At 45.0% G+C, this 27942-nt stretch overlaps 1 protein-coding gene across 1 annotated transcript; it reads left to right on the plus strand.

Annotated features, from left to right (window-relative positions):
• LOC140213320 (uncharacterized) lies at nucleotides 1-5805 on the plus strand. The gene is made up of 2 exons (XM_072284535.1): nucleotides 1-581; nucleotides 4607-5805. The coding sequence occupies exons 1-2, from the start codon at nucleotides 1-3 to the stop codon at nucleotides 5169-5171; spliced, it is 1146 nt and encodes a 381-aa protein (XP_072140636.1). The 3' UTR covers nucleotides 5172-5805.
• Nucleotides 5806-27942: the final 22137 nt, after the last annotated feature.

A 27942-nucleotide genomic window follows, 5' to 3' on the forward strand; every position in this document is an offset into this window, starting at 1 on the left:
ATGGCCAAGGCGAAAAAGGGCAAGTCCGCAGGAAAAGCAAAGAAGGGCAAGCCTGGAGGAAAAGGAAGTAAGGACAAGACTGGAAGCAAAGTCAAGGACGGCAAGTCCGGAAGCGAGGAAAGCAAGGAGACGTCCGGAAGCGAGGAAAAGAAAAGCAAGTCCGGAAGCAAGGAGAGGAACGACAAGTCCGGAAGCAAGAAAAAGAAAGACAAGTCCGGAGGAAAGAAAAAGAAAGACAAGTCCGGAAGCAAGGAAAAGAAAGACAAGTCCGGAGGAAAGAAAAAGAAGGACAAGCCCGGAGGCAAGAAGAAGAAAGGAAGCAAGGGACCCTCTTCCGGTACGAAGTCGGGGTCGGCGAGCTCAAGCAAGGAGAAATTGTCGAGCCAGCAGAAGGCCAAGGGTGGGGCGAGCTCCTCGGACAGCGTGACCAGTTCGACTGCTGGTCAGGTACCGGTCAGCGCGACGTCCTCGGAAGGGTTATTCAAACCCTTGAAGCGGCAGCCTTTCCCGCCGTTGGTCTTGCCCGGCGACCGGGAACTCACGTTGGTGCGGCGACCAAATACCGTATACGTCTGGAACTGGTGAGTGCGTTGATGAATTGCAGCGATGCTAATAGGAAACCATGGAAGTTAGTCACTTGACAGAAATGCACCTTTGCTAGCGCAGAAAACTTAGACGCAGGTGAAAGAGTTCGGGTAACACGCTGGACTTTCAAACTATTAAATTTGCACGTGACAGGGAATCTCCTATAAGTACAAACACGTAAGGATTGCTTCATGCACTTGTAGGACGTTCGCATCACTTGTCAATTTAGCAGTTTGAAAATCTAGCGCTTTGCAAAGGCCGTGCTGCAGCCAGCCTTTGCCTATTTCATAAGTTCTTTTACGTTCCCTAATTAACGAGCGATATATCACACCACCCGCAGGCATATCGCTACGAACTGGGCCACATAACAAGTCTTGCGGCCACGCTCCCATGGAACTACTTTTTCCTCCTCTTTTTTTTTTCCCGAACAGCATCAGACTGGAACGCCCTTGCCCACCAGTCGCTCAAATCACTTGCCCGACATTGTTTTTCAAAAATGTGTCTTCGTTGGCTGCAAAATAACCTGCTTTTTTCACGCGTTATTCTTTGTTTTTATGCACTTGCGAAAATGTATCTTTCTTGCGCAGCTTTTCTGTATACCTGTGCTTATATTGCGTTATCAAACTGTACCGAGCCCTTATGTAATACTTCTAGCAAAGGGGTCTTTAAGGAAATAAAACTGAACTTAACTGAACTGAACATCTATACTCTGTGTCAAAGTTTTTTGCGCTAGTAAACATGCATTTCAGCAAAAACCAACCAACTCAACCTATTACTGCATTGGGCAAAATAATATTAGAGAGTTTTAGTATAGCGTAAAATCCTTGCGTTAGCGTTAGCGTGCGACGCAACGCTAACGCAAAGAAAGACTGCACTGCGCGGCACAAGGTAGTGTTTTAGAATAGCGGAACGGAGAAAAGCGTTAACGTTAACGCAAACAAATACAGCGCCATCTAGATGTAAAAACACAAAGTACTGGAAAGCCAAATCCACAGGAAATGTCGAGCTTATCCAATGCCGAATCCGCAAGTGTGTCCCTAAGTCAAGCTTATCGAAAGCCACAGTCGTGCGTTAATTACGCATGTAGGTGTTTGGTTTGAGCGTTGTTTTGTCGAGAGTCGCGAAACACACCGATTAATCTTGGCATGCCGCGATCGAGTGTTCTGTGGGACCCATATTACGTGTCCTTATTAAGTTGGCCTGACATAGACGCCCTCATGCTTCGGGAATGAGAGCGACCGCGCAGGTTATACGTGTCCTCAAGATCCACTCAACGTCGAAGCTATACCGGAGGGGACGTTTCGCCGGCAATTTCGCTTCCAGAAAGCGGATTACCACTTCTTTCCAATTTTTTGCAACGGACGCCCACCTTGACGTCCATCCGAATGGGTTCAAGGCGAAAACCTCCTTCACGAGGTTCATATCGTCGTCGTTGGTAAAACGCACACGCATTGTGACCACAGCACCGACCACACTACTGTGTTTTGCCGCGGAAAAGATGACATGCATCGGCTTCACATGCGGCTCTACACCAAGCGAACGAGCGAAATACACTTGGGCGCCATCTCGAGGCGGATACAGCAAACATGAGCAAACATTAGCAAACCCTCTAGTTAAGCCTACTGCCCGGCTAATCGAGGACGTATATCGCAAACAATGCCCATTTGTCACCTGTGCGCCGCTGCCGAAGCATCATCACACAAATCTAAGGCGAACACGAGCATTAGTGGGGAAGGATAGAGCCTAGCAGTGCAGGCAGACGACTCGATAGATCCGAAGCGGGCTGCTCTCACTTCGACTGGCGCCGCCATCTTGCCGTACGTAAGGCTCCCCTTGCGTGCGTTAGCGTTCAACGCTAAATCCTGAAAATAGCGTACGTACGTAAGAGCTCCAGCAGCGTTTACGTATAGCGCATGTGCAGTGTGGTGCACGCAACGCTAACGCTAACGCTAACTCTTTGCGTTTGCTGCTTTACGCTATACTAAAACTGTCTATTATCTCATTATACGGAAAAATGCTGACGTGGGCACGATAAACGCGTCGCAATCTGCATCGATCGTAGAAGGTTCTTTTTCTTTTCTTTTCTGGTCATTCAGATAAGAGTCCAAGCAAGGATAAACCACCTAATGCACTTTAACTAGTATTTTAACGTGTCGTTTACACTGTGCATACATTAGTGCCACAGTGACGAGAACACACGCAAAAAAGGTAGCGGCAACACACAGGGTTGACTACCAGTTGAATATCATTGGGTAGCAACTGTACTAATATTTAACACTTGGTGTCAGCGTCAGCGCCGCCGCTGCCATGAAGTCTCAGCGACGCACTGCTCATGCTTTGCGACATGGTCACGTGACGTCCTGCACGTGCGGAAGCGAGCGTGTATAATAGGGCGCGCCGAGAAATACTGGTGGCACTCGTGGCTTGATGGGCGCTGTCTGTCCGCGCAGCCAGTGTTGGAGGTCACGTGACATCCTCAGTCTTGGGAGGCGTGGCAAAGTTGAAAGAGTGAAGGGAGCGGTAGGAGGGAACGTTCGCTTTGAAACACGCACGCCGGTGTGGTGACCGCCCCAGTGCTTGCGATCACCTAAACTGAGTTACTCTGTTCCTTTTGTGTGCATGAAGCAACGCATGTTTACTTGGTCAGTGAATGTTATCTGCAACGTGTGCTGCCCATAATGCCAGGATCACTACTTTACCGACCAACTACGTTCTTCACTACTTTGCTTTGGCTGTCAATGCGAAATTGCTACTATATTTTTGCTATGAGATTGAAAAATATATGTAAAACACAATTCATGTTCGCGTAATCGCAAAGTGAGATCTTATTATCACTCATAGGAGGTGAAATTGCACATGTGAGACAGCTAATAACGAGGTGCTACACAAACGCCCTCTTATTTGATAAAGGATTCTCCTGTGGTTTCTTCGAACATTTTGCGTAGCAATTATTGTAAGAGTGGTGTTACGAAATCCATATACTACAGCAACGCCCTCCTATTTGATGAAGCATACCCGCCGTGGTTGCTCAGTGGCTATGGTGTTAGGCTGCTGAGCACGAGGTCGCGGGATCGAATCCCGGCCACGGCGGCCGCATTTCGATGGGGGCGAAATGCGAAAACACCCGTGTACTTAGATTTAGGTGCACGTTAAAGAACCCCACGTGGTCAAAATTTCCGGAGTCCCCCACTACGGCGTGCCTCATAATCAGAAAGTGGTTTTGGCACGTAAAACCCCATATATTATTATTATTATTTGATGAAGCATGCTTTAATGGTTTCTTTAAACATTTTATCCAGCAATTATTGTAAGAGTTGTGTTACGAAAAGCCATATGACAGCCACATTTCTCGCTGGTAACGACTCAAAGCCACGTGGTGACGGTGACGGGCAAATAGCAACCAATTCCGAATTTTAACAATTAGGCACAACCGACTTCGTCTGTCGCGTCTAGTTTAGTCTTGCCGGCTGCACGCGGAGTGTGATGCTCTGGCGACGGCCATTACATATCTGTTATAAAAAAAATTAAAGTTAAATTAGGGAGTTTTACGTTCCACCTCACTCTAAGCTTCCTTTCCTTCGTAGCGTTTTTCACCAAGGGAAAAGAAAATTAGGCGCCCTCCAGAAAACTGCAAGCAGGCACAAAAACTCGTGCTATCTACGACCCAGAACGAGAACGTTTGCTTTGAACAAAGTTCATTTGTTTTTCATTGCACAGTGAAAACGTTTGTGTTGCGATTACGGCAGCAGTTAAATACAATCACCGACTTTCCTTGAAAGTGATTACTTCAGTCCTAAGAAAACTGGCGCGAAGCATCCTAGGTGAATCCTAGGTGAAGCATCCTAGGTGAATCAAATTATTCAATTTAGCTAACGCTTTGTATGCTGTATCCTGCGCTGTCACTTGAGTAGCGTAAGCAAGCTGTGTTCTCAGTGGGAAAGTACTATTAGCACGACGGCTCTGCGCATAGCCGATGGGCTTAAATGACTGGTGACTGGACGCTGCTCCCTTCTGCGCGCAGGCGCAACATGTGGTTCTTCCCCGTGAGCGTGGTTGCCATGGCGCTCATCGTCGTCGGCATGGTCATCATGTCACTGGATCTGCAGGAGGCTGGCGAACTGCAGGCCGAGGGCTTGAATGCCACTGGCGTCGGGAACGGGACAACCGTCGACGTAACCCCAACGACTCCGTCGTGGACCGAGGGCTTCCATTCTATGCTACCGACGTCCGTTCCGAAGCGGAGGAGGAGGGCGCACGAGCAACATCCAAATACCGCAATGCCATCTTTTCCGAGACACCTGTCGCCGTCGAACACCCGGACGGAGATGACGAGGTCCGCTGCCTTCATTGCGGCCAAAGAAGCCGTTGCGTCAACGGCTCTGATTAATGCTGAGTGGGAGGCCCACGACGAGTCCTCAAAGGCAGATAGTTCCGACGTTGACGCGACAGAGGATTGGCTGCATGCTCCTAGAAAGGACTGGCAAGATAGGGGCCTTTCGCATTCGCCGCTCACCAAGGTCACGCCATCGAAAGCCGTTGAGACCGACGAGTGGAACGCTACCACCGCGAAGGTTGACGAATCGTGATTTCACTGCCCAGTGCGATGGAGTCTGGAAACACAACTTGCTCAAAGCGCGGAGGTGACCGCAGTCACGTCTTAGTTTCAGATGAGCGAATACTGCTATTATTATGCTTTCCGGAAGTACCGGACTTCTCGCAGATTTTTCGGCGTTAACAAGGGCGGGCATTGCTGCCGTAATAACGAACATGTCGGCTCTTACTCTTCACCCTTATCAGCTCATATACCACCAGGGAGCCACACATGACTTTAATACAAATGAAAAAGAAAAACACAGAGAGAAAAAAAAAGAAGTAAGAAAGACTACCTAAAAACCTCACGAATGATTCGCTATTGAGAAAGGCAACTTTACGTATTATGCACATGACTGTGGCTCGATCGACGTCCGATGGTGGTTAAGCCGCTAATTTTTTACAGCCATGACTAGAAGATATGCTGTAGATATACATAAGGATCAAAGCATACTGATCAAGTATGCTGATCAAAGCACGAAATAATGTTGTTTGTTGGTATTACGCATATTTTACCATAAGGCAACGCGGCTTCGCTTCTGTAACCACACAGCTTGCACTGTTGAGCCTACTGGCTCATAGGGCCATTTATTGGCGAATATGAATGTGATGGTTGCTATAGGTCGGATTAATAAGCTTAACAGACACCGCAGTTCAGTTTACACACGCCTTTGCCGCGGGAAAGCAGGACTTGTTGTTACTGGATGTATTTGGTTAAATTTGCCAGTACGTAAATTTATGTAACGAAAGCAATCAAGGTAATAAAAAGTAATGTAGATCCCGTGCACGTGTTGGGATGTCAAGCGAAGCTTTATTTAAACGAGCAATTAAATCCTGTAGAACTAACGGCGGTGCGTACAATATGTTTACTTTCGTCCCATGCAACGTGCAATCTCATGTAGTATATGTGTTAATGTTTATCCTCCGTAAAGGTCATAACCTTAAATGTCGCGCATATTTGATGTTTACGCGTTGCACGGCTAACAGGCTATTCCGATATGGAAAGAACAAATTGGGTGGCTGCACAGTGTGAGACGTCTACGCAACGGTGTTATCATGAAGAAGGAAATTGTAACGCTTGTTGAGAGAAGAATGGTGATGGCAGGTTTGTGCACAGTGAAGTACGACACATTTCCACCTACATGTAAGTATTCTGTACTTACTTTGTCACCGTGGGACATAACCTTTTTGAATGATTGCTTTTGACTGGGCACTATAGTGGCACCTACCGAATCCATAAATTATTGCCCCGCAGGGGCGTCTGCGTCAGCAGGCGTTTGGTGGGTTGCGACACCACGTACCCGAGCACACGAGGGTTGGACCCTCCCGCGTGCAGCCGTGCGCGGCTTAGCCGTGTCTGGGGAAAGGGAGATTCTGAGAGTTGAGCCAACGCCGGGTGTTTGGACCTCTAAGGTGCTGGAGGTGGAGGCAATACACCTCTTTGGCCTCGGATTCACATATACGGCACCTACAGAGTCACCCACCTGGAGGAAATTGGCAGTCGTCTTTTCATGTCCTCCTCCTTTAATCTTCGTCTTTCTTTCTCTTTCAATCTCTCCCTCCCGTCCTCTACTCACTTCCTTTTATTTCTAAGTTGCCTGGCCTCAAGGGTTAACATCGGGTAATATATTCAGTCTTCGGTATATATATATATATATATATATATATATATATATATATATATATATATATATATATATATAAAAGGTTATAGCGAGGATTCATGGCTGGCGTGTGCGGGTATTTCCAGCCTTGTAGCGTCGCTTTGTTGGGCTCGGTGGTGGTCGGCCACCATCGCGCCGAAATCAAGAAGACTTACATGGCAAATCCATTTTCCTCCTTCAATATCACCGTCTAAAAAAAAAGGGTGCGCAGAAGCAACCTTCCATTCTTTTTTTGAAAGAAAGCATAGACACCTTGCCAAAGTACCATGTCCTTGATAGCGAAGGCAACACAGCCGTAAGAAAACTGTCACCTTTCCTAGTATCCAAGTGCCTAGCAAACACGATCGGACTTGACTACAAGGCCTCAAAGATGGCAAACGGAGACCTCCTCCTTGAACTGACAAAGAAAGATCATGTTGAAAAGCTCGCAGAACTCACCAGTATCGGCGATATTCGCGTGTCAATTTGTCCGGATCGCTCACTCAACACAAGCAGGGCAGCAATGTCAGAAGAAGACTTACTGAACATGGGAGACGAAGAGTTTCTTGAAAGATTTCAGGAGCAAAGCGTAATTACGGTACAAAGAATAATACTGCGACGAAATGACCTACAGATCCCCACAAAACGCGTGATACTGATGATACTGACATTTGGCATACTGTACCCAGTTCACTTGACGCAGGATATTTGAAAATCAACGTCAGACCATACATACCAAAACCCGAGGCGGTGCTTCAAGTGTCAGAGGTTCGGGCATGCATCGCAATCATGCAGGGGTAAATAAACATCCGCGAAGTTTAGTGCCAACGACCATGCTTCTGACAAATGCAATGCTTGTGCACAATGTGTCAACTGCAAGGGAGACCATCCAGATTACTCATGGAGCAGCCCTTGCTGGAAAAGACAACAGAAAAAGATCTTCGCAATCACTGTAAAATAAAAATTTATTTCAGTGAAGAGAAGAGAAGGCTAAAACACTTACCTCAAATGAGCTATACCGATTTGGCGCGGCAGGGGGCAGCACCACATTGGCCTCGGGAGTCTACAGGGGCCACAGTCGGCGGTCCTGTAGCAACTCCATTCGCCCACTTGGTGGCAGCAGCCAGTGCTGCTCCACCATCACCCAAGGCGGCCCTGCAGACAGCTGTTCCGCAGGTCCCGAGGCTAAACTGAACGTCAAGGCCTGAAACGGGATGTCTTAGGATGACTCGGCTCCTGCCTCTCGATCATCCAGCGCCTCAGAGAAGGCGATGGAGGGCGACCCAAGAACCACGGTGTCATCGACGCCAAAAAACCCGCGCTCCTTGGAACGCGCAAAGAAGGACAGGCTTCTTGTAACTGCGGCGAAAAAAGGACAGGTAACTTGAACGGTTACCGCCCTTGATAAGAGGAATCAATTTGTTAATACAGGCCGCCTAGGACTTATAAGCTCACGCGCTTAAGTTAACAGTTTTATTTGCTTTAAAATGACATTCATCATACATACCAATTGCAAAGGCTTGATGCATAGTCTAGGTGACATCAAAGACATAAATTCTTGCCAACAGCCTTGTCTCCAAGAGACCAAACCTATGTCCCAAACACGGCATTTTGAAGAAGTGCAAAGTCTTTCGGGGCGACCGAGAGCAAGCAGGTAGGCTCTCTGGGGTTGGGCGATTATAGTGCACGGTGGTGTTGCAACTCGCGAATGAAGCTGCAAGCCAAATACGAAGCTGTCGTAGTCACTGGCCTTTATTTTAAAAGACTCACACTATGTCTTATGCATCTTGAACCGCACTTAACAGTTACACTTAATGACATAGAATCACTTATAGAACAACGAACACCTTGTACCTCCTTGTTGGGGACTTTAATGCCTAATCCAATCTCTGGAAAAGTGCGCAAGCGGACACTAGAGGCTGTGTTTTAGAAGATTTTATCCTGTGCAATAATGTATGCCTATTCAACAAAGGAAAAAAAGAAAGACACGCACTGCTCCCTGAGCTCAGAAAAAATAAGCTGCTTAGATTTACCTTTTAGTTCTTCGTCAGTTATCGCAGATTTTAATTGGGATGTTCTATATAACCCCCATGAAAGCGATCACCTTTTTGTCGTGATAAGCTTGTCAACCCAACCACGCACCATTCAGAGCAAACTCCGCTGCTCGAAGCTACACCTAGCCGACTGGTTACTGTTTCAAGAAAAGGCCAGTCTCCATAAAACGTTTTCCGATATTCGTAATGTCGACGAACTAAATGAAATAATCACAACCTGTACCATAGATGTCGCATGCATAGCAATCCCTCAGTCCCCTAGAATAGATCGACAAAACCACAAAGTTTGGCACACACGGGAATGCAAGAAAGCCAAAAAGAAACTAAATAAAAAATTTCGATTTTTTCGTAGGTATCCAGCGCACGACAACCTTATCGATTTCAAAAAGGCGAGAGGCATGGCATGGCACATGCGTCGCGGTGCTGAGAAAAATTCCTGAGAAAATTACTTGTCGCCCATACACCGCTCGATCACATCAAAAAGAACGTGGGAGCAAGTTCTTAAACTAAACGGTAGCGTCTCGCCCGACACAATCTCTTTTTTGACAGTCGCTGGTGCAGAAAGAAATATAGGCGAACAGGCACACACACTAGCCAAACATTCCTCTACAGTATCGCGTTCCTTTCGCTACAGAGTCCTTTTTGAAGTACAAGAACACAGTTTAAAAGATTCACGAGCCATTCCACTCAGGGAAGGTGGATGACCAGTGAAACCACTTCGCACGTAGGCGCGTTGCTCCTCGGGAGCCCGGACTATACGCGGCCTTTCAATTACGAAGACAGCAGGGAAGTAAAATTCCAAGTGGAGAACGGGAACTTGTCTGTCTGCATTTTCGTGTACATTCGTGTGGACGACGGGTCGACCGAGGAGCCAGAGGAAACTGGAGACGCGTGACGTTTCGACGAGACTGCCGTCACGGGAGAGCGGAAGGAAATGAAACTAGATGCGCAAGCGCTTGGAACGCCGACAAAGAGAGGGCGGTGCGAACGTAGATATGACCGACGCGGGTCGCACAGCGGCAAATCTTTGAGAAACCTTTATTATCTACCTGGATTCTAGTGATCTTGAATGTGGTGCCTATTGATAACTAATGTACTCAAAATACATATCCGAGGGACGCCGACGAGCTAGCTGAGGAAGAAGACGACGAAGAACCTCTCAGCAGTGGCACGAGCGCGTTCGCCCGGGACCTAAATATTTGTTGACGCAGACGAAAACGCATGGAACCCTAGCCCTTAAAAAGCTTCGCTGAAAAACAAGGACTTCCGACAAGTGGCAGCACGAACGGCCCTTATAATACCTTAATTAGAATCCATGAACTAGAAGATGTATTGGCCGCCGGTAAATTGACTGCACCAGGACCTGACGGAGTACATTGTTAAATGCTAGCCGGTCTCTCAGAATCTGCTGTAGAGACACTTTGAACAAAATATGGACAGCAGGAAAATTACCGGAAGCATGGAAAAAGGCTATAATTGTACCATTCATGATACCCGGCAAGCCGCCAACCTCTCCGCGTAGCTATAGACTCATTGCTCTCACTTGTTGTCTAGCCAAATCCTTCGAAAGCATTCTGAATATTAGGCTAATGTTTATACTTCGAACCCCGTCAACTTCTCGATGTCCACTAATGTGGTTTTAAAAAAGCATGCTCAACAGGTGACTATCTCGTTCGCCTTGAAAACACGGTCCGAGAAGCAGTCATACAGAACACTGTCTAAAAGTTTTCTTTGATGTGGAGAAAGCTTACGACACCACTTGTAGGTTTGGGATTCTCCGCGACCTTGCAGACCTAGGCACCGCGGCAGGATGCTGAAATTCCCGAAAGACTTCCTCTCCGATCGTTCATTTAGGGTACGCCTTGGCTCAAGCCTTTCGAGGAAGTTTGCTCAAGAGAATGGAGTGCCGCAGAGTTGTATTTTAAGTACTACACTTTCTAAGCACTGCTACTGTGTTGCCTGGAAGCTAACGCCGTGGATCGTCGCAAGGAGCACCCTCTGTTCAGCGCATGCCGGCTGATCGGTGTGACAAGCACCGATCAACCAATCGGCGTGGGCCAGCTGTTGTCCCGGCTCTTTAAAAGCGGACGCACCCTCATCTGTCCTCTTACTTTGCAGAAGTGCGTAGGCCGAGCGATCTTCTACTAACAGAACCTGATTTTGCAGGTAAGCACCCGCTGGGAGCAATTTCTTGTTCGTTTTGCGCGCTGGGCACTGCTGCCACACTTCTTACGGCTCCCACTTTTTATTTTCCAATTTGTCATTCTTTTTTTGTGATATGTCTAAGGATTTTGCAAAACCTTTCGACGATTTTAAGCGTAAAATGAGATTAGAACTTCGTTCTGTGAAAGAGAGCATGAAATTCTGCAGCTACACTTGCGATGAGATGAGTAAGATCACCTCTGAGGTTAAGGCACTGAGAAAGGAGCCGGTGAACTTGTTAAGTGTAATGAAGGTTTGAGGAGCGAGAACAAGCGGTTGACACGACAAGTTGAAGAGCTACAGCACTACACGTGGCTCAACAATGTGGAAGTAAAAGGTGTCAAGAGGAATGCAGAGCCTGTTGATGTCATAAAACAAATTCGTGAAGTTGTCGGCGAACCAGTCAGCGAATTAGACATCGATACATGTCACCGCATTCCCCGTCGGAACTCGAATGAGACAAACATTATAGTTCGTTTTGTTCGACGAGAAAAAAGGAACACGTTCCTTTCTAAGGCAAGGAAACAAATACTTAATAACAGTATGCTTGGTTCCTCGGATGGAGGAGCTGTCTATGTTAATGAGCATCTATCTCAGTTTAATAAGCAGTTGTTAGGTTCCGCCATTGCACGTAAGAAATTAGTGTCATGGAAATATGTCTGGACCATAGGGGGTAAGGTGTTTTCCACGTCAAAGTGAACTGACTGACGCTCTGAGGATCACTGATCATGGTTATCTGGAAAAAAGGACTAGGTAAGGTCCGTTCCCTAAGATGGACTGTCGCACCACCATGAACTGCGAGCCAACTTGTGCTGGCTATAATGTTGAAGGCTTCAGAACGAAGCTCGGCATTCTAGAGAAAGGGCTCAGTGCTATTCATTTTAATGTTCCAAGTATGAAACACAAGAGTGACTATCTGAATTCGTGTTTTTACGTCCATAAAGCCTAAATTTAGATTTTTTGATGTTTACAGAAACATGGCTAACATCCCATGAGGATAATCCCCTGTTTGACCATTATACTTATAATTGATAATTAAGGCTTCACTGCAAGGGTGGTGGTCTCGCTGTGTATTGTTAGGATTGGGGGCTCAATCCCATCTCAATTTCTTCCTCACTGGCCTGTTCGGAAATTAGCTCCAATAATTCCGATTTTAGCATTTACTTGCGTACATCTAGGCCCAGTTCCTCACCAACAATCAACGATTCGTCTCTCAGCAGTGTCCTTAACTTCATGATTGCTGCTTTACTGCCTTGGTCCTGCTCGCTAAATCTACCTAGGAAAACACAACCTAGCTAACACTCAACAATCTAGCTTCCCTACAGTTCTAAACAGAACAACTACAAAATGAAGCCTAGAGAGTCAAAGCAAGAACCAAGCACTCACCGCAGACACAGCACCACGTCGCAAAGTCCATCCCACCGCTGCCAGCCAGTTGTCAGGATTGGGGGCTCAATCCCATCGCTCGTAACCCGCTGTCAAGATTGGAGTCCGGCATGAATTAGAAGATAGCTGGCCCATGCTGTCGTCCAACTTATCCACGCTGAGGATGTTGATGAAGGGAAGGGCTGCTTCTCATCGAGAACGAGGAATATGAGTTTATTTACACTCTCTCAAGCAATCGTGTTAGACTGAGACACTCTTTCTCAAGCAGTCATGTTAGACTGATGTACTTTTCTCTCGCAGTCATGCAAGACTGATGAACTGCATGTAGATACTGCCAATAAACCCATATTCCTCGTTCTCGATGAGAAGCAGTCCTTCCCTTCATCAACGTCCTCAGCGTGGATAAGTTGGACGGCGGCATGGGCCAGCTACCTTCTAATTCATGCCGGACTCCAATCTTGACAACGGGTTACGAGCGATGGGATTGAGCCCCCAATCCTGACAGTATGTAAATAAATTGTACAAACATTCTGTAATAGATTCATGTTGCGTAATATATGTTAATGCGGAATGCATTACTGTATCTAATAAAAATGTAGTGGTCGTTGCAATATACAGACCTCCCATCGGTAACAAATGGCACTTCTTCGACTTCCTAGAAAATTTACTGGTGTATCTGACTTCTACCGGATGTGCATTTATTATTAGAGGCGACATAAATCTTAACTTATTTTCGAACGATTCATGTGCAACGCAATTCAATAATACCGTTGCATCCTCCTCCTGCTGGAATTGCATATTTTTCCCCGCAAGGGTAACTGTTGAAACAAGTAGTCTACTAGACGTATGTATTACAAATCCGGTGTCTAATAACATGACATCAGCGGTCATTTGCCAATATTTTGCTTTTTGTCTGTCATAAACGACATAGATGCGAAGGCCCCACGGTTATACAGAGTATTTAATGCTAACACGATGAGTATGTTCAAAACATTAGTTGAAAGTTCACATTGAGTAATGTGTACGATACAGCTGACGTAAACAAAACATATAATGCATTTAATAAACAGTTTCTTTGGTGCTACAAAAATGCCTTTCCACGAAAAGAAACTAAAACTTGCAAAAAGTTTAAAAAGCCTTGGATGACTCAGGAACTATACAAAAGAAGTAAAACAAAAAACCATTTGTATCAAGTTTATAAAGAGCCGTGAGCCAACACCCTCATTGAATTAAAAGAATACAGAAATAAACCTAACCAGGATGTTAAAGTCGCTAAATCTACTTACTATATTGATTGGTTCACAAAAGTACAGTATGACTATAGAAAAGTTTGGCGTGAAATTACCGTTTTAACTAATAAATGTAATTCAGACCCGCCCCTTACTATTGCCACAGTCAATGGTGAACTTACAGGCTCTGATCTCGCAACCACTTTCAATTAGTTTTTCCATTAATGTAGCAGATTCTGTATGTACGTTGGTGACCATATCAGTGTCAGACGCACTTTATAATCTAATCACTCCCTTACAAAATTGCGCTTATTCCAACTACTACTCATGAAATAGCTTCATTAATTCATAAAGTGAAAATCATGTTTCACCTGGGCATGATGGTACACAAGCAGTACCATTGAAGCATGTATCTTCTTTAATATGTGACGTCTTGTGTTACATCGCAAATCGTATGTTAGAAAGCGGAGGGTACCCAGATCAGCTGAAGATAGCACGTGTATGTCTAGTTTACGAAAGTGGGGGAAAGAATGACATATCTAATTATAGACCCATTTCGGTTCTATCCTTTTTACCAAAAGGCTTTGACGGTGTCAATAATACTCGTCCCAAAAATTTTTCCATAAGTTCAATGTTATTACTTCCTCGCAGTATGGATTTCTGAGAAACAAATCAACACAGCAGGCGCTGTTAACAGTAAAAAAATATTAAGAATATCGAAATGAAACAGTACACTCTTGGCCTTGTCTTAGATTTCCGAAAGGCACTTGATTGCATTCATCACAACACCCTGCTACGCAAGCTTAATAGTTATGGCATACGTGGTATTGCATCTGACTTGCTAAATAGCTATTTAATTAACAGATTGCAGTAGGTTCAGGTTAATGGCGCACCCTCAGAGAAGCTGGCACTTCAGCGTGGTGTTCCTTAAGGATCAATATTAGGACCGTTATTGTTTTTAGTGTACATAAATAATATCGCTAACATATCCGGATCGCCTAATCTGGTCATGTACGCTGATGATACGAATATTTTTTTCTATCCCACTCCTTGTCCCACACGGAGGCTACGGCAAATGCATATTTAAGGAAGCTACATAACTGGTTATTGACCAATAGGCTAAGTCTTAATTTATTAAAGACAAACTACATTATTTTTCATCCTATTAACACAGTAGAAAGTATCACTGTGAAAATTTTCTACGAGCATACTGAATTAAAGCGAGTTTCAAACCAGAAAGTTCTTGGTGTTTGGTTCAATGAGAATCTTTCTTGGAATTTTTACACCACCAAATTAATGTCTGACCTAAGTAAAACAGTCGTTTGTTTGTATGTCTCATTTCTTGTCTTCCTGGTTAAAGACATCCATGTATTACGTACTTCTGCACTCAAGGTTATCATACTGTATCCTTGTTTGGGGAACTGCGACGTCCAGCAATTACCTTAAACTAAGTTCAATTCAGAAACGCGCTTTGCGTGCTATTGAGGGGTTTCATGGCAGACCTTCAGCTTTATGTACGTCACCGCTGTTTCAGAAACATGGCATCTTTAAAGCAAAAGAAGTATATAATTTCTATCTACTTAAGTACATCCATCGTCATAAATTGTTCTTTTCTTGTCCAGATAATTCGAGCAGCCGATATGCTTTTCGGACCAAACATAAGCTTGTTCCAATCACACGAATCAGTTACGGCAAGCAAACATTAAGCTACCGAATTTCCACGGTAATAAATCAATTTCCCTTTGAAACTGAATATTAACTTCCACAAAAACGTTTTAAATCTACAATAAAAAAATACCTATTCGAACAACCGGAATGAGACATTTTTTTAGTTGACAGACTTTGTATTTATTTGTATTTATTTTACTACCTTTCAAATGGTTTTTCTCTAACGCACATGTTGCAAGCTTTGTGATATTGTTTCTGTGTTTTAGGACGGACATGTTTATGTTAGTAAAAAAGTTATGTATCTTTATGCCGCTCATACGATAAGTTGTGTAACCGATTTATTCTTTTCTAGCACTAAATTTCATGCATGTTAACTCACTGCGTCATGCTTTTTACAACGCTTGAGAAATACATTGAGAATTTGTTGTGAAGTGCTCGTGCACAATGCCAGCTGTTCTACGGGTGACCAAGACCTCGTCAGGCTCTTGCCTTTTGTCTTGGCGCCCTCTTTTCGTCGAAAAGAAATAAACTTTCACTTTCACATAGTAAAAATCAATTCCATAGCAAAAATAACCCCAAAGTCTATTATGTATTCTGTCTACGTTGATGACCTTCAAATGGCATGCACTTGCTCCAGCTTGTCAACATTGCAGAGACAGGTACAGCCCACACTGAACAAACCCGTGATCTGGAAAAACAGAAATGGATTTAAGTTTTCCCCACAAAAACAGTTGCTGCTCTTTTCTCACTGACAAGAGGCCTACAGGTTGATCCTTCCCAGCACCTAAGTGAAACAATGCTCCCAGTGAAACAAGAACTCACATTTTTTTAGGCATTGCATTTGAGAAAAAAGTCACGTTCCTACCGCACACAAACAGTTTGAAAACCAAAGCTTCCCGATCTCTGAACATCCTTAAAGTACTCTCAAAGAAGCGCCGCTGGCAGTCTGATAGAACATGCCTTTTAGACATTTATCGTTCTCTGGTACGTTCCTGTCTAAATTACGGGAGCGTAGTCTATGGTTCGGAAAGACCCTCACATTTAAACTGATTCGATCCAATTCATTATCTAGGTCTGCGCCTTTCGTGCGGAGCACACAGAACGTCCCCTGTACTAAGTCTGTGTGTAGAAGCAAATGAGCCGTCACTAGACGATAGAAGAATGGTACGTAAATGCGCATATGTTTTAGAATCACAGCGCGAACACGTCTGTGCTATCCAATCGTCACAGTTTGTCCTTCTCGAATGCTGCTTACAAGTCATTGTTTCTACGCTTTGAAGAGATATGCTGCGAACTGTGTTTACAGGGAACATTACCTGACAAGGCACAAAACCACGTCGCATTCCCCCTATGCTATAGTTTTCCGTCCGTGTTGGATCTCACTCTTACATAATCCAACAAAAGACAAACCCCAAGAGAACACATCGAACAAGAATATCTCGCACTTAAAGAAAGCTACTCAATTTTTCATAGATTGTTTCAAGTCGCAGCTTACGCTGGAAGTGCATTGGTGGAGAGAAAGTGGGGTAAAAATGGCAAGGCTTTCCCAGTGTGTGTCAATATTTACTGCTGGGTGTTATGCTGTGTTGCTAACTTTGAAGAAAATAATACGCGATAACAAATAGGACAGCATTATCCACTCCGATTCTCTCAGCGTAATCAGAGCACTACACTTCAGGAATGCAGTCATGCCTTTACTTGGGGAAGTAATATATTATATAACGAGGATCACAACGCAAGGACATGCCATAAAGATCTCTTGGGTTCCGTGTCACGTAGGAATTGATGGCAATGAGAGAGCAGACGCGTGAGCTGCACAAGCTTGCAACAATGAGATACAGAAAATAAGCATGCCCCATGAAAATTGCATGAAGTTACCACACAGCAAATTCAGAGACAAATGGCAAGCTACATGGAGTAATCAACAAACTAACAAGCTATAAATAATGAGGACCCATCTTAGAAGAACGGAAGTCATATGCACACACTAGGAACAGTTTTTTGAAGTTATATTATGCCGTTTGCGCCATTCGACGCATGCACCTCACACAAAACTTCATTCTGGCAAAAAACAACTAAAAAAAAGCCTTGTTGCGAAAAATGCGGAGATGAGCTGACAGTAAATCACATTTTATTCTCGTGCACAAAACTCGCAGCATTCAGAAAAAAAGAACGTTTTACCTTATTTTATAACGGACACGTTTCTTTTCAATCAGCACTGATTTGATGGGAAAATGTACTTGTTGATACGACACATGTTTTTAGATATCTAAAGGAAGCCGGGGTTCTTGATAAAATATACTTTATTAAAATACAGAGCCAGCGATCTTGTCGCCCTCAGGTGGGTGGCTTCCTTAGTCCGGGACGCCATGGCCCTCGGCTGTCCGCCTTGCTCGCCCGAGCAAGGCGGACAGCCGACGACTGGTGGACCGGTCCACCAGTCGTCGCTGTTCATCTGGGTCAGCGCTGGTCAGCAGGTCCTTCCACTGCTTTTCAGATGGCGCTCTATTGGCTGGTACCTCCGTGACATCATTGCACTGCCAAACCATATAATGGAGCGTTTTGGTTATTCCGCAGAACTAACAGTTGTATTCGTTTAGTGTGGGATGTATATTGTGCAATAATGTGGGGCGTGTGGGAAGGAATTTGTACGGAGTCTTCGTAGGTGCGGGGTTTCCTCCCTACTAAGCGTGGGATGAGGTGGTGGGTATTTACTTCTGTGTAATCTGTAATGTTCTAGAATGTCCCTGTACCGTTTTGGGATGGGCGTCAGAGTGTGATCGCCTCTCGGGGATGACCTCGGGCTGCAGCATCAGCCACTACGTTCCCTGCGGAGGAGCATAGCGATATGAATGTCCACACGGTATGACTGTCTCGTGGGTTGTGTACCTTTAGTAGTATATTGAGTGCAACTGTAGAGATACGGCCTTTCCGAAAATTTCTGCGTGCTGTTCAAGAGTCTCTAAAAATAGTAATTTGTCCCTGACATGTTGTTGTTGTGACGAACGCAATCGCTTCCTCTTATGCCGAGTCGGTGTCGCTCAGAATGAATGTTGCTGCGCTAAGCTCTTTTCATTCACCTGTCAGTGACGCTCACCGTGTGCGCAGTCTTGCTCGGGTATTGAGCGGCGTCGACGTATCTTGTTGCGCCATCTTTCTCGTATGTCTTCTTCAGTGCTTTGATTCTTGCCTCTCGCTTGCCCTTGTGGTACGCCGGGTGCATGTTGCGAGGTGTATTAGTGACCGTAATACACTCTTTGAGTTGGATGGGTTTGTGTTCATTGCGTCGCTTGAGCCCTTCTTTGTATCCTAGTCGCCACTAAACCCCACTAAGCCAAACACAACACAACACATAAATTGATGAAGAGCAAGTAATTCAAAGAATCCATTGAACAAAATGCGCCTTTCCACTAGCAGGTCGGTGTGCTTTAGTGATACATGCGAGGCCACATGATTTGTGCAAGTTTTGTGCAGGAACCTCTTCTTTATTGTTACACAGATCAGAGATGCAAGCATTGCGCCGTTTTGTCGGCCAGTTTACAAGGGTTAAATCAGTTCGCGGGTACTACCATACGATATATACATATATATATGAACCAGGAAGCTTACCAATAAGTATGCGTCCGGCAGGGTGAGCAACACGCCAGCAAAGAACGTCAAAGCGGAAAGTCAGATAGGCTGAGCTAATCTGATTAATGGGAAAGAAACCTGCTATGAGCAACTACTTAAGAGAAAAAAAAAACGAAATTAGGAAAGAAACAATTTATAACAACTCAAAGGGAAGCTCATTACTTTTCGAAGCGAGATCGGGATGCCTTAGAACCCGCACCTACAAAGCTAGATATAAGAAGGAAAGAGAAGCATGTGCTTGGCTGTGGTAAAGCTAGGGAAACGATGGAGAACGTTTTATTAGAATGTGAAGATATCTGCTCAACGGTCGATTTAGGCGCCACTGGCCTCCTTGAAGCCCTTGGGTTCAGCAAGAGCAGGGGGAACGTAAATATGTCGGCAATAGAGGTTACTGAGAGGCGATTAGAAGGTTGTGGAAGAATAGTAGGGAAACGAAAAATAACGGAGGTGTACAAATACAAAGTTCCCAATAGGGGTTCAGAAAGGTTGGCTACGGGCATTCTTCATGGTATCTTTTTCCATTTATTTTTTTAGAACATAGGTATGACATTAGGCAATATAATAACAAGAGCTTGGTGGTGCACCCTATCGCCCCGTTACAAAGGGGACGCTCACAGCATCCATCTTTCCATGCGGAGTGACTCGACCCCTAAAATTTAATCCGGAAAGACTGACTGCTTTCGACAAGCAGGACGAAGTGTACAACGAAAGGAAGCATACAATGCACATTGACTAAAAGAGCACGCAGAAAAAGAACGTAACTACATTAAGTGAGCTAATGTTTATCGGAAAACTTTTTACGCATTGAGGGTGCTTTTTCATCTCATGACTAACACCCTTATCTTTGAGACTGCACAAATTGTATTGCACACAAAAGCGTGCTCGAATTACAGCTGCATTGACAGAAGCCGCAGTTTAAAAAAAAAAACTGTGTACTAATTCTGAGTGCCTGAGTGACCGCGAAATGTCCTGACACCAGAGTTTAGCAGTTGTGTGCATTAAAGTTTTATCCCATGCGGTTTTCTGGTCCTCTATCATTACGATTGCTTGACACGAAAAGTCCATATGTAGTAACAGATTAAACACAATGCTGGAATCTAAATGATGCGGAGCTTGCTTGATTTGGCGAAGTAGCAGCTAGTAGCGGGTGACGGGAGCTCAGCCTCGTCGCCTGCATCGGTTAGCTTTGTATTCGCGACGACGAAGGCGATATGCACGATACTTCTGAAGGGTACAGTGTTGATGAGAGCAGTATCTACACAAAAGTTCGACACATGTAGAAACGCCTTTAAAGCTTCACACCCCTTGTTCTAAAGTGTCGCCCTCATTCTGGGGCCGAGATTAGGCGCATATGGAGCGGCATGTACTCGTCATTTATGAAACAGCACGTACCTAGTGCCGGTATTGTTTATTACATAGGTTATTGAAACCAGACAACTTTTGTCCGTTGAGGACAAGACGGAAGAACGCCTCAACCAATAAAAGAGACAAAGAATCATTCACTTTAAGAGAAAACTTCATTGGTACGAGCGATAATATGTTCAGCGGGCACCAACGCTTTAAGGCACTCCTTGCTGATGCAGCCTTGACAGGGCACAGGCTACCTTCATCAATCACCTGCGCACATTGATATATGGCCTGCACTGGTTTACATTAGTAACAAATTAGTGTAAACCCGTTCACGCAACACAGTAGTTTGTCGTAATCTGTCACGACGCGCGTCATGACGTGATGGTCTTTCGCGGTCGACAATTTAGAAAAAAGAAAGAAATACTTGAAATTTCAGTGACCTAGGGCGCTATAACGTAAAACTATTCCAAAGTTTTCTATTCCAATTCTGCTATCAGCCCTCCACGATTGGTGAAAAACTTTTTTTCGACCACGCCCACTTCACCTCTCTGTCACGCGACATCCCGAAAACCGCGAAACCTCCCCATCTGATATGATGTGTATACACTGATTATGCATGACTTGAGAGAAAAAAGAAAAACAGTTATTTCTGATTCGACCCCTTTTCGCCATCAGCCCTCGGCTATTGGTAAAATGTTTTCGGGCTGCACCCACTTCACCTGCCTGTACCGCGACGTCACAAAACCGCCCAAACTCACCGCGTCAAAGTGACGTGTACGCGATAAAGATGCATTAATATGCCGAACAAAACTGAATTTTCTTCGGAATAGCCGCAGGCTGCCCCGTTCCGAATGGAATAAAAGATAGCTGCCGCCGATCGCCGAGACGCTGGCTACTGGCACCTGCCGGAGAGCATGGGTGTATTTGCGTATTATAAAACTTCTTGCGTGGCCGTGTAACGTTTCCGAGCCCTTTTGGCACGTTTACCACCTCATTCTGCCAACTCTTCTTTGCTGAGGGTCAGTTTTTGCGTCATTCTTAAGCTTCCGTTGCATGCCGCCGTGATTTTCGACCAGCCACCACAAGCTAAGTAAGGGAAAGCCGACCAATCGCAGACGCCGGCACCACCCTCTTCATCCGGTTATCGATTTTCAGTGCACTGGCTCTGCCCCAGTGAATCCCTCTCCACTTGAGCGTTCTCCTCGCCTCTTGTCAGCCCATTAGATACGACAAGCCGCTCAGTGTAGGCAATGTTATTCGTTTTTCAAGCAAACAAAAGCGACATCCTATGAACGAGGAAAGCGTTTGATTGGCCTGTTCAGACAACCCTGCGGGTGACCGCCCGGTGCTTGCGTCGATGGTTACGCAAATTTGACGTCAGAAGATTGGAATAGAAACATATTGGAATAGTTTTACGTTATAGGGCCCCTAAATTACTTTGCATGAATCTTGGTTAAAGTTAGGATTCACGTGCTAAAACCACGATCTGATTGTAAGGCACGCATTTAGCCGGTGACTGCGGGTTAGCTTTAACCACGTGGGGTTTTTTAACTTGCATCCACAGCACGGCACACGGGCGCTTTACGTTTTATTTTTTCGCATTTCGCCTCCGTCGAAATGCGGCCACCGCGGCCTGGATTCGAACCCGCGATCTCGTGATCTGCAGCGAACGCCAAAGTCGCTAAGCCACCACGGCGGCGGCCTGAATGCAAGCGCTAGTATGTAGGCTCATTAGACCACACGCCGCAATCCCAGCGCCCCTCCTGTATTCGATTGCGGTTCTTGCGTCCAGCAACTCGACCGACCGCCGACAGATGTTTCCAACGGTGATCAACCGTGCATGATTAGAATCACACAGTGCTCCCGACGATCGAGGAGGATTTTTACAACAAGCGTTAAAATATATATTGGAACGATCGAAAGTGTATGTTGATTCCGGAATGCATAAAGAAGAAAACGTCTCTCTTCGTCGTGGCGTATTCGTCAAAAAAGGAATTAACAAACGCCAAGGCCGCGGCCTGCGCACCTGGTACACGGCGCTCAACGTAAAAAAATACACAAAACTAAACGGATATAGATGAATATGCAGCGCGAGATTCGAATCGAAATTACGCGAAGCTTGTTTGAGTTATCGAGGTAACGTCAGTACAGCGGATGACACAAGGACAGCCTTGCCGCCTGTAGCTGTTAGCTACCTGCTTCGTCATTTTGTTTATTTTCTTTACAACTACCTCCTAGGCTCCATGCAGGAGTATTATGTGAGGGGAACTAGAAAAAATTTCTTATTTATTTATAAACCCTAAAGGCCCATTCGGGCATTATATAGGGGGGGGGGGGGGGCGCAGTCACAATTAAAAACGTGTAAAAAGGAACATGGTAAGATGCAGTGACATAATTATATACAGAAAGAATAACATACGCAAGTAAGCACTCAACACAGTAATAATCACATATTTAGGAAAATATATAACTTAACAAAAATATAATTGTTAATGGCAGATACAATGTCCCTCGGTAGTTTATTCCACTGAAATAATGCCAAAAGTAATGGTGAATGACGATAGATTAGTGCGAGCAAAAAAGTGTTGCACTTTAAATTGGTGATCAAAACGCTGAAAAATACTATGAGCTGCATTGATGCAAGATTCGCGGAACAAGGATCCACTATGTGAAAGCGCGTGACAATGTGACAACAATGCTATTAGTCGGCGGTTTATAAGAGAGGGTAATGAAAGTGATTCCTTAATATACGTAATATAGTTTCGTGAGTATTTCTTGGTGATATATCTTACTCCTTTATTTTGTATTGCTTCAAGTATTGCTTAACAAGATGACGAAAACGAACAAAAGAAATTCAGGACGTCCCATTTCAGTTTCTAACTACGGGACCTCCTTCTGTATATACTTTTCCCCATCTGTGTCATGAATGAAACGGACTCCGATTCTGAAGAACCAGGCATTATACAATGGAAAAATGTAGGAGATATGGTGCAAGATTGTAATATTTTCTATATCACCAGGACGAAGGCTGACCTTAATATGATTGTGCCCTCATTTCCCATAAAATAGAATGAATTAATTTACTTGGGGAGGCGTCAACTAGGAGATTATGTATATCTATAAACACATTGTTAAAACGAACTTGGATGTCAACCGTGCGAGCAGAGGTCCAAAAAAGCGACCGACAGCTGCGGCAGTTCCGTCACATTTACTGGTCATTGCATTTAGGTTTCACTCCATGTACTCAAAGACGTTGCCGAAACTAAACTTTGGTTCTAGTAGCGTTGGTCGAAACTACGTGCCATGTTTCTAGAACACGTAGTTAGCCGAGTACAGGCCAGAAATTGGGCTAAGGGGTCGCACTTTCTGTAACTGAAGAGAAAACAGAGACAATTTAAAAGAAAGAAATCAAGTCGTGTTAGTAGACGATAAATATTTCGCTTACAGACATCAGAATTAAAATGGATGAGGGTGCACGGCTATGATCATGACATCGTCTTGCAGGAAAGGATCCGCATACACTTCACACACACTCACATACAAGTTCGACGTGGGTTTTGCAGAAGCTGTCTTCTATTCATATGCTGCTTGTGTCCGACCATTCAGAAACCAAGAGGGACCAACGCCTTCCGCCTTCAGTATTGTTCAAGTTCGATCTCACTGGAATCACCAGGTCGTCCTATGGAACAACATTTCTTGAACCGGAGCTATATATATCAACAAGCAGTCCGGTAAACAAAGACAGGAAAGTGGGCGAAGTAGGAAGCATAGGGCCTCATAATAAAAAAGAAAAACACAGGAAACGGAAGACAGAAAGATAAGCAAGAGCCTTTTTCCTATCTATACATCTCGTCATTTGACTGAATCGTACTTGACTTATCTTTTCTTGATTAGGGACTCGCCTGAGTCCTAACGGCTTTCGTCTTCGGGGTCTCTTACAGGGAACCGTATAAGATTCGTCGTTACACGAAATTGGGGTAAAAGAAGGGATCGTAAAGAAAAAGAACGTAGATGTCAACTCCTCGAAAAACGACGAGACGGAAGTCCACAAACGGCAGAACCGCTTGCGGCTCACTGCATGTCGATAACCTCGCGTATTTTCTTCAAACGGTGCTGACTCCCTCCACATAACTGGGGCGCTAGTCCACCGGTGACGTTGTAAACAAGCCAACCGACGGTGTGACTGGTGGCGTTGAAGAGATCCAGGGTCTTGTAGGCAAGCGTCATCTGCGCATAAAAGAGATCGAACACCGTATCATTCTGCGTAGTCGATATCATTCATTTATTCGCGGTATCATTATCCGCAATTATATTGCACTTTGGCTTGAATCTTTTTCAGTGCTATTTCGGAAACAATGACGTCAGATATTCACACTTGCGGAACACGGGCGATGCACTTCCGGAACACGAGTGGCATGTGCTTAAAATACGCGCTCCTATGTATGCAAAGCGTGTTTTCGCATAACCGATCAGTTGCTAGCCAGTGCTCGCATTTTCGACATTCTCGTGCATGCGTGCACACAAATGTCGAAAATACAACCTATAGGTTGGCAATCTCATTCATGTATCGACCCTCTCAGACTCTGACCGACCCCAGAGTCTGAGGCTGTGGGAAGCCAGCTGAGACTTTCGGCGAGTCTGAGATGTGCTAAGCAAGAAATATGATTTCTGAGTGAGCCTCAGTGAACTCCATTTCTTACACCCTATGTTCGCGCGTGTTCAATACGTCGTCGTTTCTTTGCGCCTTGTTAGGTAAATGAATCAGTACCAATAGCTCAATTCAACGTATCTATAGATGCATCTATATGCTATACACGTCACTTACGCATATTATGCACGAGAAAGCTATAGAAGCAGCTGACGCAGATGGTTTGCGTATCCGCAGAGGCCACGCAGCCGCCCGCAAAAGCTTTTAGATACATAGGCTCTACAATAAATGTGAACCTATGCTCCTTAAAAGCCTTGCGCTTGATTTTATTTACTCACCGCGTAGATTCCAAACGCGTTAGACTGAAACTGCGAATTTGAGCTGAGGTGCCGAGAACTTTCGACAATTCAGGATCCTTCACAAATGTCATGTCCGGTATACTTTCGTGGCCGATACTGCCTTCCCACCCACAGTGGTGGCTTAATAGTTATGGCTGCGCTGCTAAACACGAGCTCACGCGATGAAATCCAGGCTGCGGTGGCGGCATCGAGACGAGGGCGAAATGCGAAAATGTGTCCCACTATACCATGCAATAGGTGCACGTCACACACACACACACACACACACACACACACACACACACACACACACACACACACACACACACACACACACACACACACACACACACACACACACACACACACACACACACACACACACACACACACACACACACACACACACACACACACGCACACGCAACTCCCCACCCCACACAAACAAACAAACAAACAAACAAACAAACAAACAAACAAACACACACACACACACACACACACACACACACACACACACTTGCGCACGCACACACTCATACAAAAGAAAAGAAGCAGGGCGCAAGATACTGTTGAAGACGTACGCCGTTCGGTCATCAGACATACACCAGTGGTCTCATAATCGTATCTTGCGTAGTGTCTTTCTTCTGGATTTTTTTCCTTTAGCCTCTTGGCCAGCATTAGCTCGAACACCTAGTTTTAAGTATACAGACGTCCTGGCCCCTTTTAACGTAAAAGTTTCTATATTTCTGTGCCTTTCTTTATGGCGGAAATTGTATGTCATCACCCAGGCGAAAATGTGACATCGGTTTACTGTGGTGATAAATGTGGAAGGGCATTGCGAGGGGTAGTGCCAATATGGGATGTAGTGTCAAGAATGCAGGCAGACAGTCAGCACCACCTCTTGTGCCTTTACGTTGTTGTCCCGCCATTGAGTTGTTTCCTTGCCAAAGCGTCTGGGTCATCTAGTATTTCTGCATATACCATGTTCTTGTGGAGCATGTGAGAGGAGCACTATAAGCTGGTCGCGTCCACGTCTTTCGGTATTTCAAGGTTAGTTGCTGGATAACACGTATACAAGGCGCTTTTCTTTAGCTGCACAAAATTTTTAAGAACGGGCGGTGGTAGCTGTTAGGATGGGCCTGCAGCTATTTCAGCCCGTTGCAGGTGCGTCGATCGATCCGGGGTGGTGGCGCCCTTCAGAGAACCAGCGAGGACAGCGCTAACCAACCGTGAACTTCCTTTGGTGAACTGCGGACTACGGCAGCTCTGGAATTTAGAGGCGCCGGCTGGGTTCGGGCGTGACCACCTGACTACGGGGACGCCAGACAATGGATACCACGACGACTTCGCTGCAAAGTTCGTCGGCCCTCGGAGATAGCACTGAAACTTGTGCGGCATGTGTGTGTGTAAAACCCCTAGCCCCTTCTCTCAAAGGCGACCATGGGGACTTTCTACGATGACGTCGAACGATGACGTCGAACGGAGTGGTTATAAGCGGCTGTTGTCGTGCTAGTGTGTGCTCGTCGTCGTGCTCGGTGCTCGTCAATGTACTCGTGAGCTGTGTGCTCGTTTGCTGTACGCTTCATCTTGCGGGCTCAACTTGGGAGTCAGGCTAGACTATGTAAATGTATCCCATGTTCAAATGTAAATGATGCAAATAAATCCTGCTTGCCTAATCCTGTCTCCCCAAGCTCCTCCGATCGTCCTACAAGCCCGACTCCAAATCTTACATAGGTAGCAGAGTTCTAACACATGGTCGAAATTACCTGATTTATTTATTTATGTATTTATTTCCAAATACTGCAGCCCTATTCAGGGCTATTGCAGGAGTGGAGTACAACAAACGTAAGAAACGAAAAAAAAAGGCAGTTGAACATAACAGACAAGAAGAAATGAGGCGGCCATTGCTTCTACGTAAACTCAAACTTTTTAATTAATTAAATTACGGCACACATTTCAATACACGAATTGCAGTTTAGTGAATATGCTAGGCATGCCGACTTGGAATGCATTCTGAGAATGACATCTGTTTCGGGGTATGCGACGTCGAAATCGCGCTATAAGTCCACTGTTGTTGCACTTAAATTTTCGAGAAAGCGCTGTTTTACCTATTGAAGCACGAAAGCAATTTCAGCGCCCATGCATTTCGTCGGACACTTCTAAAATAATTGTCTGGAAACTGGCTCAGTCCTGAGAATTATTTCTAAGTCAATAAGCTTTGCATACTCACTAGCTACAATTCTTAAGATTTAACTATATGCCGTAAAGTAATCAATTTTAACGTTATAACTACCGTCCCATTTCACTAACTTCTGTGTGCAGTAAAGTTCTAGAGCATGTTTTATATACTGCAGTGTTCAAACATATAGATAGTAGCTCTTTATTTAACCCAAATCAGCATGAATTTAGGCGAGGATTATCATGCGTCACACAACTAGAAGAGTTCGCACATGTCTTAGCGGCAGCCCTGGACGACAAATCATCGGTCGACTGTATTTTCCTTGACTTTCAAAAAGCGTTCGACACCGTTTCACATTACCTGTTACTGCAGAAACCGACCAGTTTTAATATTAATCCCCAAGTTATTGCGTGGATCGCCGAATATTTACTCGAGAG

The sequence above is a fragment of the Dermacentor andersoni genome, chromosome 9 (genome assembly GCF_023375885.2).
Source record: "Dermacentor andersoni chromosome 9, qqDerAnde1_hic_scaffold, whole genome shotgun sequence".
Lineage (NCBI taxonomy): Eukaryota > Metazoa > Arthropoda > Arachnida > Ixodida > Ixodidae > Dermacentor > Dermacentor andersoni.